Source organism: Mobula hypostoma, chromosome 13 (genome assembly GCF_963921235.1).
Source record: "Mobula hypostoma chromosome 13, sMobHyp1.1, whole genome shotgun sequence".
Classification (NCBI taxonomy): domain Eukaryota; kingdom Metazoa; phylum Chordata; class Chondrichthyes; order Myliobatiformes; family Myliobatidae; genus Mobula; species Mobula hypostoma.
Window position 1 is genome coordinate 64,306,962 of NC_086109.1, and position 15,533 is coordinate 64,322,494.

At 39.5% G+C, this 15,533-nt stretch overlaps 1 protein-coding gene across 3 annotated transcripts in view; it reads right to left on the reverse strand.

Moving 5' to 3' along the window:
* The window catches only part of efl1 (elongation factor like GTPase 1), a 319,698-nt gene that overhangs the window by 83,187 nt on the left and 220,978 nt on the right, over positions 1-15,533 (reverse strand). For all 3 annotated transcript variants that reach the window (XM_063065853.1, XM_063065850.1, XM_063065852.1), the window contains 2 exons: positions 5,171-5,302; positions 2,170-2,317 (listed from right to left, as the gene is read on the reverse strand). In XM_063065853.1, coding sequence (XP_062921923.1) covers positions 2,170-2,317; positions 5,171-5,302 — 280 coding nt within the window. The remainder of the gene's footprint in view (positions 1-2,169; positions 2,318-5,170; positions 5,303-15,533) is intronic.

Below are 15,533 nucleotides of genomic sequence, written 5' to 3' on the forward strand. Positions count from 1 at the left end.
ATTGAGTATGCCTGTAAGTAAGTGAATCTCAGGGTTATATATGGTGACATATGTATTTTGAACTTTGAACTCCATAGTTACAGACCAGATCAGGTTGGCCTTTATTTTACTCACGTAGAAGCAATTTTCACTTGATTTTTAAAGGACTGCTTCATATGAACAGCCTGCAAATGAATTTTGTGGGACACTCATATATAGTTAACCTTGAATTTTACTCCCAGTGATTTCAAAACATGTATTATGCCATTTGAAGTCAATGCACATGTCTAGACACTCTGTGAATGAACTCATCTAACAGAATAAATTTAGTGTCCTGTGAGAATTGTGCAATAAGAAATGAATGGGATTTTCATTAAATTTCTTCTCGTTAAGCACGAAAACAGTGGTAAACAAGAGAATTTCAAGTCCCTTATGTACCAGGCAATGGTTTGTCACGCATTTTATTTATATCATTACAGTAAAGACAACATTAGCACATATGCCATTATATGCAAAATAACCAGATTAAAGGATTTGCTGTTACCTGTTAATTTGTTGATTGATTTATTCAGCTTGATCATCCACAAACAGCCTTATATTATTTTTAAGAACCTACTAGATTTGCACAATCATTGTTCATTAAAACCATCTTGGAAAATTGTGTAATTTGAGCCTAAGTACCTCTTTAATGGTATGATAATTACAAATACAATTCTAATCAATCTTCACAGCTTGGAAATTGTTTAATTTAATGACTTCCATTTCACTTCTGCACATAATCAATTGCTATAAGTTTACAAATGTCATGTTTTCCCCTTTTGCACTGACCATCTCTATGAATCGTTCTCAAACCTTAAATGAGCCTTCCATTCACTGAGGTCCCAGATTCCCTATTCTGCTAAATACATCAATATTAGCTGGTGCAGTAGCAAGACTTGGCCCAATCTCAAAAGATGGTTGCAAAGGACTAAATATTTTTAATGTGTTACACAGTCCCCTTATCGAGATGGATATTAATGTCCTCTAATTTATCAACATTTTAAAACACCAATGGCCATCAGTTATTACTCTGTTACTGAAAATGCCTCTTCAATCAATTTACCTTTTTACAAATAACTTGCATGCCCCCATACAGTTGGCTTCATCTGCCAGCTGCTACTTCCTCATCAGTTAAACTATTATCTCTAGATGGGCCAGAGTGTAAGGAGTCTGAAATTTATCTTGGTCCACGTAAACTGATTATTCCATTCTACAAAATCCTTGATAAAAAGCAGTTGTTCCTTCTCTTATCTATTTTTCTCCCATCTATGTACATTTCAACACTACTTAATGCTTTTGAGAAAAATACCTTCATATGTTTCTCCACTTTCTATTCTCCTGAAAAGGCTCACGATCCCAGAAAGCAACTGACTTCTGGAGTCTCCTGAAACTACTTTCACATGGTCAGCAAATCAACATCGTTTCCCCACCACAAATCACTCTTACCAATATTATACCAAATCTTCACAAATTACAATTCTCCAATATCCCATTTGCAGAAAATGACTTGGAAGGTGCTTCATGACCACCGATCTAACAACGTAACTTCAAGTAGCTACTTATGTGATGGAAGTTGCTCTGAAGCTGACTTTAATCTTATAATCTTTAAGTGACCTTCAATTATTTTTTCAAACTTTGGATCTATTACAATGTACATAGCATCCATTCTGTAAAGTGCCGTAACTATCCATTACATATTATGCACATTACATGCAAGTCTTGGTATTCAGTTAGAGAAAAAGTTTACTGTTATATGTGGTGGCTGGCCTCCTATCCAGGATCTAAGGTTTGTTAAAAACATGTTTCTTCACTTACCACAATTTTCTGTTGCTGATTTGATCAGTTGGAAAGGGAAGCTAGGCTCTAAAGTCAAACAAAGCAACATCAAGTTTAATTTTATACTGTTGGATTGGCATGAAGATGATGCTTCCCACCAGGAGCACAGTCAATGCCTGGAGAGGTTTTAAAATGCATCTAATTTGAAAATGTTGTTATATTAAACATCTACATATGGATTACTTTATGAGTAAATACCCAGGGATAAGTTTCAGAGCCACATCATGAGAATATGTTCATTGCATTGGCCTCCACTAATCACTGGAGGAATTGCACTGAAGGCACCAGGCTGCATTTTGCTGTTTACTCTCTAACCTTTCTCTGAGGTCATCTAAGCAACGCTGGAGGTGGACTTCTCCGGCAGTTATTAATACGTGTTCTCCTGTCTCCTGGACTAGCACCTCCACACATGGGTCAGCTTGGTTAAGTAACTTCATTCCCCTCACCAGCTGCGGCATTTCACCTGCAGGAATAAAGGAAACAAATCCAAAGGTTATGCACACTACAGCTTTAGAAGATAGTACAGTAAACACAACCCTCTCCCCTAGTTACCAACTATTTCCCTTAATAAATAATTCCATCCACAAAGCTACGCTTTTCATCATGGAGGTCCCCACCTTATGGAATTCCAATTGAAAACTGCCTTTCCTCAACAGCATAATTCTAATTTCCTTTTGTGGACTTACAAACATCCTAAAAACCTTTAGTACATTATTTCTTATTACAAGAAACTGCCAGATAGGCCCCTTGGGGTGAGTAGATCTGAAAAGTGTAAGCATTAAAATCTTTATATACTATCGTTGACTTACATTTGATCTAACAGCAATAACAAATACTGATTGAACCATTACCCATCTGTTTACAACTATTGCAGTTGGTGGTGATGTGTATGCTGAAAATTAACTGCAGGTGTTAATGCAATGGAACTGCTGTACCACATAACCTATACTACACTGAAGTCCCAGCAATGAATTTCAATGGGCCACTTATTGGTCTTTCATTAGCAGGAATACTGATTTACAGCACCTTAATAGGTTCAGCAATCTTCAGAAAGTAATTGAAGAAGGCCTGTTCTACCTATGTCCAAGAACTCTCCAGATTTCCAACCGTATCTATTTTTAAAGTCTAGCTGAAACAGATAGCATTTAGCAATTCTCATAAAAGCTACATCCCAGAGGAAATGAAAAAAGCTCATCATAATATTCAGCAAAAGAAGTTCAGAAAGGAATGGGAGAACGTATCTTTAATATGAGGCATATTTCCCATCTATCCATCATCTGTAAGTGATAAACACAATACAAGGTAGAGTGGAGGCTACAGCACTCTTAATGGAGTATCAAAGTCTGACAAGGAACTCATGTGGTGCCAAGCTTTTTAAGTTACCTTTTATGTGTAACTTCAGCAAGCGACGTGATGCACTTGGTAGGAAGAATTATTAGAGACAATATTGAATAAAGTATACTGTTCTAAAAGGGTTGTAGTTGCAGAGGGATTTCGGACGTGCACACATAAGTCATTCAAAGTAGTAGGGAAAGCTGGGGAAGTGATTACTCTGACATACACAATTCCACGCATCAACCGAGGCATAGAGTATAAAAATGAGAAAGCCATGCAACACTTTGGTCTGCTCTCGGATGGGGTGACTTATTCAGTCTAGTTGCTATATCATTGGAAGGATGTGAAAGATATTAGAGGGTCAAGAAGAATCATGAGAAGTGTTTCTGGGATGAGCGAGTACAGTTATAAGGCTAGATTAGTGTTTTCACTAGGCTGAGGGGAGATTTGATGGATTATATTAAATGTTAGGTCATCTGGACAGAAAGAGTAATAGGAGACTATGCAATGTATGGTTGAAATCTCAAATGCTCTGCCTTCAGAAATGGCAGGGGCAGGTTCTATTTTGGCCTTAAAAGAGGGAACTGGAGAAATATGTAAGGGTACAAAGAAAGGGACAGGGAGATGAAACTAGAGAGGCTCTGACAGAAAACTAACATGGACACGATGGACCAAATAGTATCCTTCTGTGCTGATGAAGTTCACTTGAAAATGAGATCTTGAATTTCATTGGCAATGTAAAGGGCTCTTACACGGATCACCATACCAAAAGGACCTTACATAGTTTATATTGCAAGATGCACCATGGCAGTCTCAAAGAAAATACGGTTAGATTCTATGGACAAAATCAGTATGTAGGGATTGGATGTCGGTATCATTGTGGGAGTCAGGGTCTGAGAGAAGAGGTAAGTATGTATAGAAGCAAGGTGCAGCTCAGAGAGAGGCTGAGAGTGTTCAATGACAAGTGTGACTCAGAAAAATAATTACTTAATTCTCAGGCAATGCTCAAAGAATTTTGTGTCATATCTAAAGAAATACCAGAGGTGGTGTGATTACCTGGTTTCAATTTCTAAGGAGATCAGGGTGGAATTTCACGGGTTTTTTTCAGAATGTTTAACCTGGTATTACACTTTTCCCCAGATCAAATGCCTTTTTGGATGAATATATTACAATACAAATGCACTGGAAAGGCAGGATGAACCAGGATATTTTCCTCTCCATTATTGTAAAAAATGAGAGAAATATCTTTGCATGCCACAGTCTGACTGATAATGCCAAGTCGCATTTCGACTTGATGGCAATGTAAATTTAAGAAAGTTTAAGCTCAGGAGCAGTAAAACATGACATGGAACCAGGTCAACTTTCTGTGCAAATTCTTCTGCTGTTGGCTTTGTTGAACCTTTCATGGCAAATGGACACCGAGCATTGGTACTTCTGTTTCTATAGATAGGGTTAATTTTTTTTACAGAAACAGTTGATGCTTATAATAAATCAAATGCACCTCAAATCACTTCACAGCAGAGTGTTCAAAAGCTATTTTGACAAAAAATTTTGTGAGAATTCAGGATGAATAACCAAATTATTGCCAAAAAGAAAGGTTTAAAGATGCATATTAAAAAGGAGGGAAAGACAAAGATATGGAGGCTTTGGAGTAAATATCGTGTTAGGGGCTAGGGTAGCTGTTGAGATTGTCTCCAGCAGTGAAATCATGAACATTTGAGACTGCAGGAGATAGGAATCTATAAATATTGGAAATAAAGGACAGAATGAATCTATAATTCAGAAATGCTTCAACCATGTTTTAAAATTCATATCACCGTTGGACTATAAATCTAATACAGATCAGCAAATACAGGAGTAATGAATAAAATGAGCTTGGTACAAACTATGCCATGGCAGGATGAACTCTAGAATAATGTATTAACCAATCTGAATAAATAGCATGTATACTAGAAACAAATAGAGAATGTTACCCACATACATGGATGTTTGGGCTCCACAGCTACTCGTACAATGGGGGTTGCTTCAAAGTTCAAAGGTGTAAAAGGTGGGCATAAAGGAGAAGTTGACAACGTGGCAGATTTTAATACGTGATCTTCTAAGCCACCAATACCTAATGTTGGAAAATAAAAATAGAAAGCAAAGAAGTTAAACATGAATAGTTGTGCAGGGTAATCTGATTATTGGAGTAATAAATATTTATTTGCAGTCAACTGACTTAACCTCAGAAATTAAAACAGGAGTAGCCCCTTCAAGCATGCTCCACCACTGAAAGTCTGATCTTCAGACTTTGTGCTTTTTTCAAGCAATCACCCCAAAGAGATTCCCTTAATGTTCAGAAATTTATTCATTGGAGAATGACTGAGCCTTCATCATTCCCTGGAGTACCGAATTCCAAAGATTCACCAGTTTCTGAGTGATGATATGTCTTCCATCACTGCTTCAAATGGCCTACTTGTCCTGGACTCCTCCCTCTATGGCAAGTGCATGCTTTCTTTGGCCGAGATAAACTGTCACAATAATCAAGATTTGGTCTCACCAAAGCTGTAAATGGGTTGAAGCTTTTACTTCTGCATTCAAATAAAAGATAACATGTCTATTTTCTCTCATTCATGTGCCTGTACGTTGGCTTTCAGCACCTTGTTTTTCAGTAGTTTGGTCCTTTTGCTCAAAGAAACCACTCAGTTTCTTGGCATTTAACAAATACTTTGCTTTTCTGTTATGCTCAGCAAAGTGGAAAACAATCCATCTGTCATTTTACTCACCAACTCAACTTGGAGTCATACAGCTCAGAAACAAACTATTTGGCTCAACTTGTCCACATCGGCTAAGTTGCCAACCTGAGCTCGTCCCATTTGCCTGCACTTGCCCCAAATCCATCCAAACCTTTCCTATCCATAGACAAGTCCAATTGTCTTTCAAACATTGTAACTGTATCCATTTTTATCACTTTCTCATTCCGATTAATCACCAGCTTTTGTAAGGAACCGCTCTCATCTTAAACATATGCCCACTATTAGACTTCCCTAATATGGAAATAATGATTATGACCATTGACCTTATCTACGCCACTCATGATTTAAAAAATCTCCATAAGGTCACCTCTCAGCCTCTTACCCCCCCCCCACCCCCAGGGAAAACAGACTCAGTCTAGACAGTCTCTCCTTATAACTCAAGCCTTCCAACCCCAGCAACATCCTTGTGAGTCTTTTCTGCACCCTCTCTAGATTAATCCCATCTTTCTTCAAGTGCAATATCGCCGTACCGCTGCAACAATGTACCAAACCCTGTACTCAATGTGCTGATCAATAAAGGCAACTGTAACATATGTCTTCTGCACCAGCCTTCCTAAATGCGTTGCCACTTTCAAGGAAATATGTACTTGTATGTCTCAGTCTGTTTGTTCAGCAACATTGTCGATAGGACTGTTGTTCATGGTGAATGTACTGCCCTAATCCCAAATGCATCACTCGATACACTTGAATTTGTCTACATTTCCAAGTGTCCTTACATTCTCATCCATGCTCACACTCCCACCTAGCTTAAGAGTTTCAGCAAACTTGGAAATACAATCAGAATCAGGTTTAATATCACTGGCATACACTGTCATGAAATTTGTTGTCCTTGTGGCAGCAGGACAATGCAACACATAATAATAGAGAAAACATGAATTAAAGTGTTAAACACACACACACACACACACACACACACACACATACACACACACTAAATAGTTAAATAAATAGTGTGGAAACCAGTAGACAATGAGGGAAAAGGAGTGTGATTCTGAGCCCTGGTGAGAGGAATGTCAAAGTATTGTAATTTGCGGAATAGTCTAACAGCAAATTTTTGGAGCTCTGTATGTCATTTAGTCCCCTCAGCTAAATCACTGACAGAGACTGTGAAGAGCTGGGACCCATGAACTGATTCCTCTGATACTGCACCTAATACAGCCTGCCAACCTAAGAATGATATCTTTATTTCCACTCTTTAATTATTGTCTGATAATTTATTCTCAGTCATCAGTACATTCAATCCAATTCATGTGCTTTAACCTCCTTTGCAGGACCTTATTTCTGAAAATCCAAATACACTATATGCACTGGGTGTCAAGTGGCATCTGAGAGAATTAAAACAGATCAGTTAATCTGATTTTACATTCATAATTACATGTTGACTCTGCTCAACCCTATTTTTTTCAAGGTGTTCAGTCATTACATCCTTCATTACAATTTCCAGTATTCACTACTATCAATTTTTCTTTGGTCTTCTCTCTCCCTCTATTCTTCAACTACGACATTCCAATCCACAGGAACAAATACAGAACCTATAAGACTTTGGAAGATTATCGCAAAACACTCACTGGTCTTAATGCCTCCATCTTCAAAACTCTGGGTTGTAAATCATAGAGCTTCAAGGACTTAATGAAATTAACGTAGATGGGTGGCTGATGGTTAGTGCACATAGAGTGCTGTACAACTGACTCCAGTTCACCAAATGCTCATGATTCATGAACTCCTGAGGGAGTGGAAACTTTTCCTATTATAAGAGAACTGGATAATTAATGGGAGCACGCATGGGCATGGGTACAGTATGTACTTGTGGGACTTAGTCATGTTGGTAAACCCCAGTGCACAGAATTCCACCTGGATGTCACTGAAATCAACATCTATGAACTCAGTTTTATAGTGCCTGGTTGTATGCTCCAATGTAGTGGGGAAAATAATCTGGATACACTGCAGGCATTAGCGACAACAGCATGGAGAGTTCTTGTGGTAAAACAGTTAAGGATTAAAGTGAAGTTTATCCACATGAAGAGGACAGTCCAAGGACACGAGCACTGCTAATGGCTTGTCCCGTATCTCTGCAATGACAAACTTGAAAAATCTGAGCTTGCAAATACACTGGTCATCATACAGAACCAGGGAAGATGTGGTGCCTAAGATGATGCTTCAGCATGTAATCTCTTCACAGGTAGACGTGTCTTTGCTCCGCTCACTGGGCAATGCCCATACCCCCAACATCACATTGTGTGATTAGGCAATAACAATGTCCACAGTGTCAACAATGATACACCCAAATGAATGAAGAGCTCAGCAGAGAGTAGCACTCCGTTAGTTTAAACTGAACACAAGCACTCCTTAGTTTAAGCAGGTTCTATACATTGGAGGCTGATTAAGTAACCTGTAGCAAGTTCTGGTTTCCCATCAGGTTTCCTGATATCAATACAAACAAGAGAAAATCTGCAGATGCTGGAAATCCAAGCAACACACACAAACTGCTGGAGGAACTCAGAAGGCAAGGCCCCATCTATGGAAAAGAGTACAGTCAACGTTTCGGTCCTGCTGAAAGGTCTTGGCCTGAAATGTCGACTGTACTCTTTTCCATAGATGCTGCCTGGCCTGCCAAGTTCCTCCAGCATTTTGTGTGTGTTTCCTGATGTTAATAGTTAGTTTTTTATTAAAAAGATGCAAGTGCAACAAAGTAGCAAAATTTAACCTTTTGTTATTTGGTTAGTGATTAATAAATGTTATAAGCTGCACAAAAAAGCTACAATTTATACTGGCAAAGGAAGAAACATGGTGAGAACTAGTCACCCTGTGCAACTTATGTCTGATATTAGAAAAAAAACAACGTGAGGATGATTTACATATTAAACACTGGCACTAATAAATTCAATTTCCAGGCAGAAATATCTAACTGTAAAATTTCAGTTATTCACCACTGGTTATAAAATATGAAAAGAAATGAAAAAAGGGAAAAAGTAAAGTTACTCTTTCATTATTGAGCGTGTGATGGCAATTTGGAAAGCCACAGCATACTCCATATTGGGATAAAAGTGAAGATTCCTGACATGTAACCACTTGCTTCCCACCCAGGGACATTATTCATAATCCCTAAGGAGAAACACAGAGGCAGAACCCAGATGGTCGAAACATGACGCCAAAATTAGAGGAATTAAAATTGTACTACCAGGAAAGGGGTGCTCACACTGATCAACAAAGATTTTGCTTCCTGAATACTTCTGGGTGTATCTTATGGATTTCAGGTTGCTGATCGTGAAAATCACCATGAATTTTCCCTATCAACATTATTTGTTTAAAAATCATCAATATTTGTTATTTCAATTCATAATTCAAGTCAAAATAACTGATGCCAAGATTAAGGAAGGCATTTTTGATCCACAAATCAAACAGGTCATCAATGACAAGCAACCTGAAGAACTTCTGGTAGGACCAGAGAAAATCGCACGGAAGGCATTCAAGGATGTTGTTGAAAATTTTTTTGGCAACCACAGCACACCAAACTAAGTGAAACTGGTTGACAACATGCTTTAAGCATACAAAACCATGAACTTCAACATGTCACTAAAGAGTCATTTTCTGCATTCCCATTTGGACTTCTTCCTCGCAAACCTGGGCACTGTCAGTGATGAGCATGGTGAAAGGTTTCACCAGAACATTGCCGTCATGGAGAAATGGTACCAGGGCAGCTGGAATCCATCAATGTTCACTGATTATTGTTGAACACAAATATGAGAAGTCTTGGACACTGAGTGCAAACGAAAATCATCAACAAAACATTTTCAGCTCAGTTAAAAACTGCAAAGCATCAGCACTGTTTATGCAATTAAATGCATCATATTGAATAACAGTTAATTTGTTTCTCCAAATTCCTATGTGATACATGAAGTCTGAAATTATTTTTGTGTTCAGCTTCAAGCAAAAATCTAAAGAAGCAAGAGTTTCAAAATAATTTGTCGTCTATTGTCATCAACAGACTTTATTGCATGTGGGTCTAATGCAATGTGAACAGTGAGGTTCCTGTGGATTGAGTAGGAACTTCTAAACTCTGGATGGTTACCATCGACGATGGCTCTGAAAATGCAAACAAATCCAGGATAGGTAGACCATCTTAAGCTTCTCCTTGGCTAACAAAACTAGCATTGAAGATTTGATAACACTCAACCAGCTTTGTTGGGTGGGCCACATTGTTTGCATGCTTGACGCCAAACCACCAAAGCAGGCACTCTGGTCCAAACTCCACCATGGCAAGTCATTATCAGGACAAAGGAAGCTCTTCAAGGACATTCCAAATCTATCTTCAGAAAAAAATACAACATCTTCACCAACTCACTGGACTCTTGGCTTGTAGAAGAGGAAATATTGAGAAGGTACTGAGCATCTCAAGCATCTTTACTTGAAGCAGATAGAAGCCTATCAAAAGTGTATAGTACCTCTCATATAGCTTACTTACTTGTCAAGCTCTCCCAACACTAGTTGTGGCTGAATCTAGAGCCACCTCAAAACCCACAGAACTACAGTGATAGTAACTCACTTTCAACATCAAGGGACAACCCAATAAGCAGTAACAATACAGGCAAAGTAAACTAAAGAGAGAGGAAAGAAAACTTTGATCCCACTATATTAACAAGATAAATAGGAAATACAGATATTAAGGAAATATCAATACTTGGTACAGCAAATACTGTAGATGCATTAAAAGACTGAGTAGCATTGCACCAAAATGTAGCCAAAGGAACTCAGATCCAGTGGATAAAGTATCCAAGGTAACGTTCAGATCACCGTTCTTTCATTTTCTTCCTTTATACATGTCTTAGCACCGACCAGCAGTAATCACAGAGACAGCTTTTAAGGGTGAACAAATGAAAAGAGGCAGAAGTCGGCATGATGATCAGCAAGGACAAAATTGAAAGGAAACATTAGACATCAACAAGATAAAGGGAGACCAATTTTTTTAAACAAAATAGGAGCATTACCAGTAAAGGTCAGCAAAAGAGGGCATCCCTGTGGGCAGAACCCAAAGTTAAGTTGGAGAAGTTGGTAAAAGATCTACACTCAGTGGCAACTTTATTAGGTGTTCATCAGAATCAGAATCATCACCAGCTTTATTATCACTGGCATGTGTTGTAAAATTTGTTAACTTAGCAGCAGCAATTCAATGCAATACATAACACGGAAGAAAATAAATAAATAAATCCATTACAGTATGCATATACTGAACAGATTAAAAATCGTGCAAAATCATAAATAATACAGGTTTCTCCCGCCATCCAAAGGTAGAGCGTTCCTATAAAATGGTTCATAAGCCGGAATGTCGTAAAGCGAAGAAGCAATTACCATTAATTTATATGGGAAAAATGTGTGAGCGTTCACAGACCCAAAAATAACCTACCAAATCATGCCAAATAACACATAAAACATAAAATAACAGTAACATATAGTAAAAGCAGGAATGATATGATGAATACACAGCCTATATAAAGTAGAAATACTTTTCTACAATCACTGCCTGCACTGTTCTCTGTAGCGAAAATCTCATGCAAGCGCCGTCGGCAAAAACACTCTCTCCAGTAACCTTTAAGCTATGAAGCTGCCAAATCATACCAAATAACACGTAAAAATACACAGCCAATATAAAGTAGAAATAACATATGTACAGTGTAGTATCACTTACGGGAATCGGGAAGACGTCGAGCACACTGATGATGGTGTGTTAGGCTGAGTCGTCGGAGGTTGGGGTGGTGCAGTGGCCCCCACCCTCCCGGCAGCAAACCAATACCGATCCGCGAAGCATGCAGGGATACATTGGTAGCTGGGATGCACCCAGCACATCTTTAAGAAAAAAAGCCAAAATAAACAAGCCAATTAATTAGGTGCCACCCGGCACGTAAATGTCAGCCAGCACCTAATTAATTAACTTGTTTATTTCTGCTTTTTTCTTAAAGATGTGCTAGGTGCGTCCCGGCTACCGCTGCATTCTTTGCGGATCGGTATCTGTCCGCGGCCCGGGGGTTGGGGTGGTGGGACACTGAGGTGTTGCCTGTTTCCATCAGGGCAGGCAGGTCATCTTCTTCTATGTCTGCCTGTCTCAATGTCGAAGGTCAAGGTTCGTTATCTGCTGTGGCTGATGTGGAAGACTTGCTTGACCGTTTAGCTTCGTGCAATTTTAGATCATACAGTTCTTTGTAAGGACTCAAACCATCCTGCAAATATGCCCTAAACCGATATACCCTTTCAAAATTAAAGTCGTACTTTATCATTGCAGCGAAAATCTCACGCAGTTGCTTCATGTTCAGTTCCTGGACGACTTCACTTTCGGTCCGTTCGCTACTGTATTTGGTTTCCATTGTTATCCTTTCCTCTTCCAATTGCATCAGCTCTTCATCTATCAGTTCTTGGTCATGCGATGCCAAAACCTCTTCAACATCACCTTCGTCAACTTTCCACAAGCCAAACTCACTTTGTCCTTACTTCGTTCACCACGATTGAAACGCTTAATTATGTCTAGTTTTACGCTAACACCCTTACGAGCTCTTTCAGGCTTTTCCGATACCTTAGAACTCATCTTGCAAACGGCTGCTCACAGGCATGTGTTTAAGCAATGCCGGCGAGAATGCCGTTCTGAATCCGAAGGAGAGCAGCCACTCGGGGCGTGCGCTGCCTTTTATCGCGTGCTGCCTTTTATCGTGTCAGTGAAAACACCTTCTGTTAGCGAAAACAGGGAACTAATGTAGGCCTCTCGTAACAGTGAGGTTACGTAAAGCGAACGTTCGAAAAGTGGGGTACACCTGTATCTTAAAAAATGAGGTAGTGTTCACGGGTTTAATCTCCATTTAGGAAGTGGATGGCAGAGAGGAAGAAGCTGTTCCTGAATTGCTGAGTGTGTGCCTTCAGGCTTCTGTACCTCCTACCTGATGGTAACAATGAGTTAAGGGCATGCCCTGGGTGCTAGGGATTCTTAATAATGAACGCTGCCTTTCTGAGACACCGCTCCTTGAAGTAGTCCTGGGTACTTTGTAGGCTAGTACTCAAGATGGAGCCGACTAAATTTACAACCCTCTATAGCTTCTTTCGGTCCTGTGCAGTAGCCCCCTCCATACCAGACAGTGATGCAGCCTGTCAGAATGCTCTCCACAGTACATCAATAGAAGTTTTTGAGTGTATTTGTTGACATACCAAATCTCTTCAAACTCTTAATGAAGTATAGTCGTTGTTTTGCCTTCTTTATAGCTGCATCGATATGATAGGACCAGGTTAGATCCCCTCAGAGATCTTGACACCAAGGAACTTGAAATTGCTCAATCTCTTCACTTCTGATCCCTCTATAAGGCTTAGTATGTGTTTCCCATCTTACCCTTCCTGAAGTCCACAATCAGCTCTTTTGCCTTACTGATGTTGAGTGCCAGGTTGTTGATGCGACACCACTCCACTAGTTGGCATATCTCGCTCCTGTACACCCTCTTGTCTCCATCTGAGGTGCAAAGGGACTTTGGAGTCCTCGTGCAGGATTCCCTTAAGATTAAATTGCAGGCTGAGTTGGTGGAAATGAAGGCAAATGCAATGTTACTATTCATTGCAAGGGGACTAGAATACAAAAGGATGCAATGGTGAAACTATATTAGGCATTGGTCAGACTGTGCTTGTAGAGTACTGTGAGCAGTTTTGGGCCCCTCATCTGAGAAAGGATATATGGGCGCTGGAGAGGGTCCAGAGGAGGTTGACGAGAATGATCCTGGGAATGAAAGGATTAACATATGAGGAACATTTAATGGCTCTGGTCCTGTACTCACTGAAGTTTATAAGAATAATGGGGGGCGGGGGGGGGGGTTGGGGGAAGGAATCTCACTGAAATCTAAAGTAGACTGAAAGGCCCAGATATTATGGTCATAGAGAGGATGGTTCCAATAGTGAGAAAGTGGTACAGCCTCAGAATACAAGAACATCCCTTTAGAACAGAGATGAGGAGGAATTTATTTAGCCGGATGCTGGTGAATCTGTGGAATTCATTGCCACAGCTGGCTATGGAGGCCAACAAGTTGACAGGTTCTTAATTATTAAGGGCCTCAAAGGTTATGGGCGAAGACAGGAGAATGAAGCTGAGAGAGAAAATAAATAGCAGAGCAGACTCAATAGACCGAATGGTCTAATTCTGCTGCTATGTCGTATGGTCTAAAACCAAGCTGACTGCAAGTTTCTCTAGCTCTTTCAGCCTAATTATAACCCTGTAAGGAGGTGTGCAAGAAATGATTCAAGACAAACTATCTCAGTATTTATACTATTAGCCTTCAAACCATAGAGGGGATTTGGTACTTTCCTATCCCCAAGGTCAATTAATGTTTTTCTTTCCAGCTCACACTTGTTTAAAATACCACTGTGAGAACATCAGCAGTGACAATATATCAATATTAGCCTCACAAGAGCCAAAACATGCACTTAAAATATGCTTAACTACGAATTTTAAAACCCACTCTACAATTCTGCCGCAAACAACAGGAATTCTGCAGATGCTGGAAATTCAAGCAACACACATCAAAGTTGCTGGTGAACGCAGCAGGCCAGGCAGCATCTATAGGAAGAGGCGCAGTCGACCTTCGTCCTGACGAAGGGTCTCGGCCTGAAACGTCGACTGCGCCTCTTCCTATAGATGCTGCCTGGCCTGCTGCGTTCACCAGCAACTTTGATGTGTGTTGCTACAATTCTGCCATTTACTTCATCGAATTTATTTCCTGTTATCCGCTTTTCCACTTGACCCAACAAGTCAAGGAGCTCTGACCTGCCAAACAAGCCCATACCTCAGTTATCAAGTGAGGTATCTCTTGCAATCGATTTTATTGGACTGCTTATGTGAAGTATTCCATGGTATGGGATGTGTTTGCCATGGACACGCTTTGGATCATCACACTTCTTCTATTTGTTGGGCAGGTACAGCATCCTAACCACATTTGGATCTGTGTTTTCATCAGAGATTTAGCCAGGGACTTCAGATACAAGGGCAGTATTATTAAGAGATTTTTAACCTATATTTCAAAACAACTTCTTTACAGTTGCTTTTAAATCTTTAAATGTTTTTCTTGTCAATAAGTTATTTAAAATTGAAGCCACGAGTAGATTAGTTTTACTGAGTTCTGAGTTTTTCCAAGTTTAAACTCGGGTTTTGCTGGGTTAACTTATCTAAGAAGCAGTAAAGCTGTAACAGTTGAACTCCTCTGCCCCAGTATCATGGAAAGAAGCAAAAATGTCAAGAGGTCCCAATCAACATGTCATCACACTAGTTACTTCAGAGTCCTTAATAATTATGCAACCAAGAAGGAATCAAGAACTTCAAAAAAGGCAGCAAGTAGAATTTCTTGGCTAGGGATGAAGATGTGGTGGGAAATAAATAGCTACACGTTGAGATTAATGGTATGCTCAAAACTGCTAAAAACAGATTTACATTAACTGGAGAGACTCAATGAATTGATCAGTAATTATTCTGAGATTCTATTCCTGCACAGGTTTTGCTTACGGGACTTCCTCATGTAAGTTTTATGTTTCCAGCTC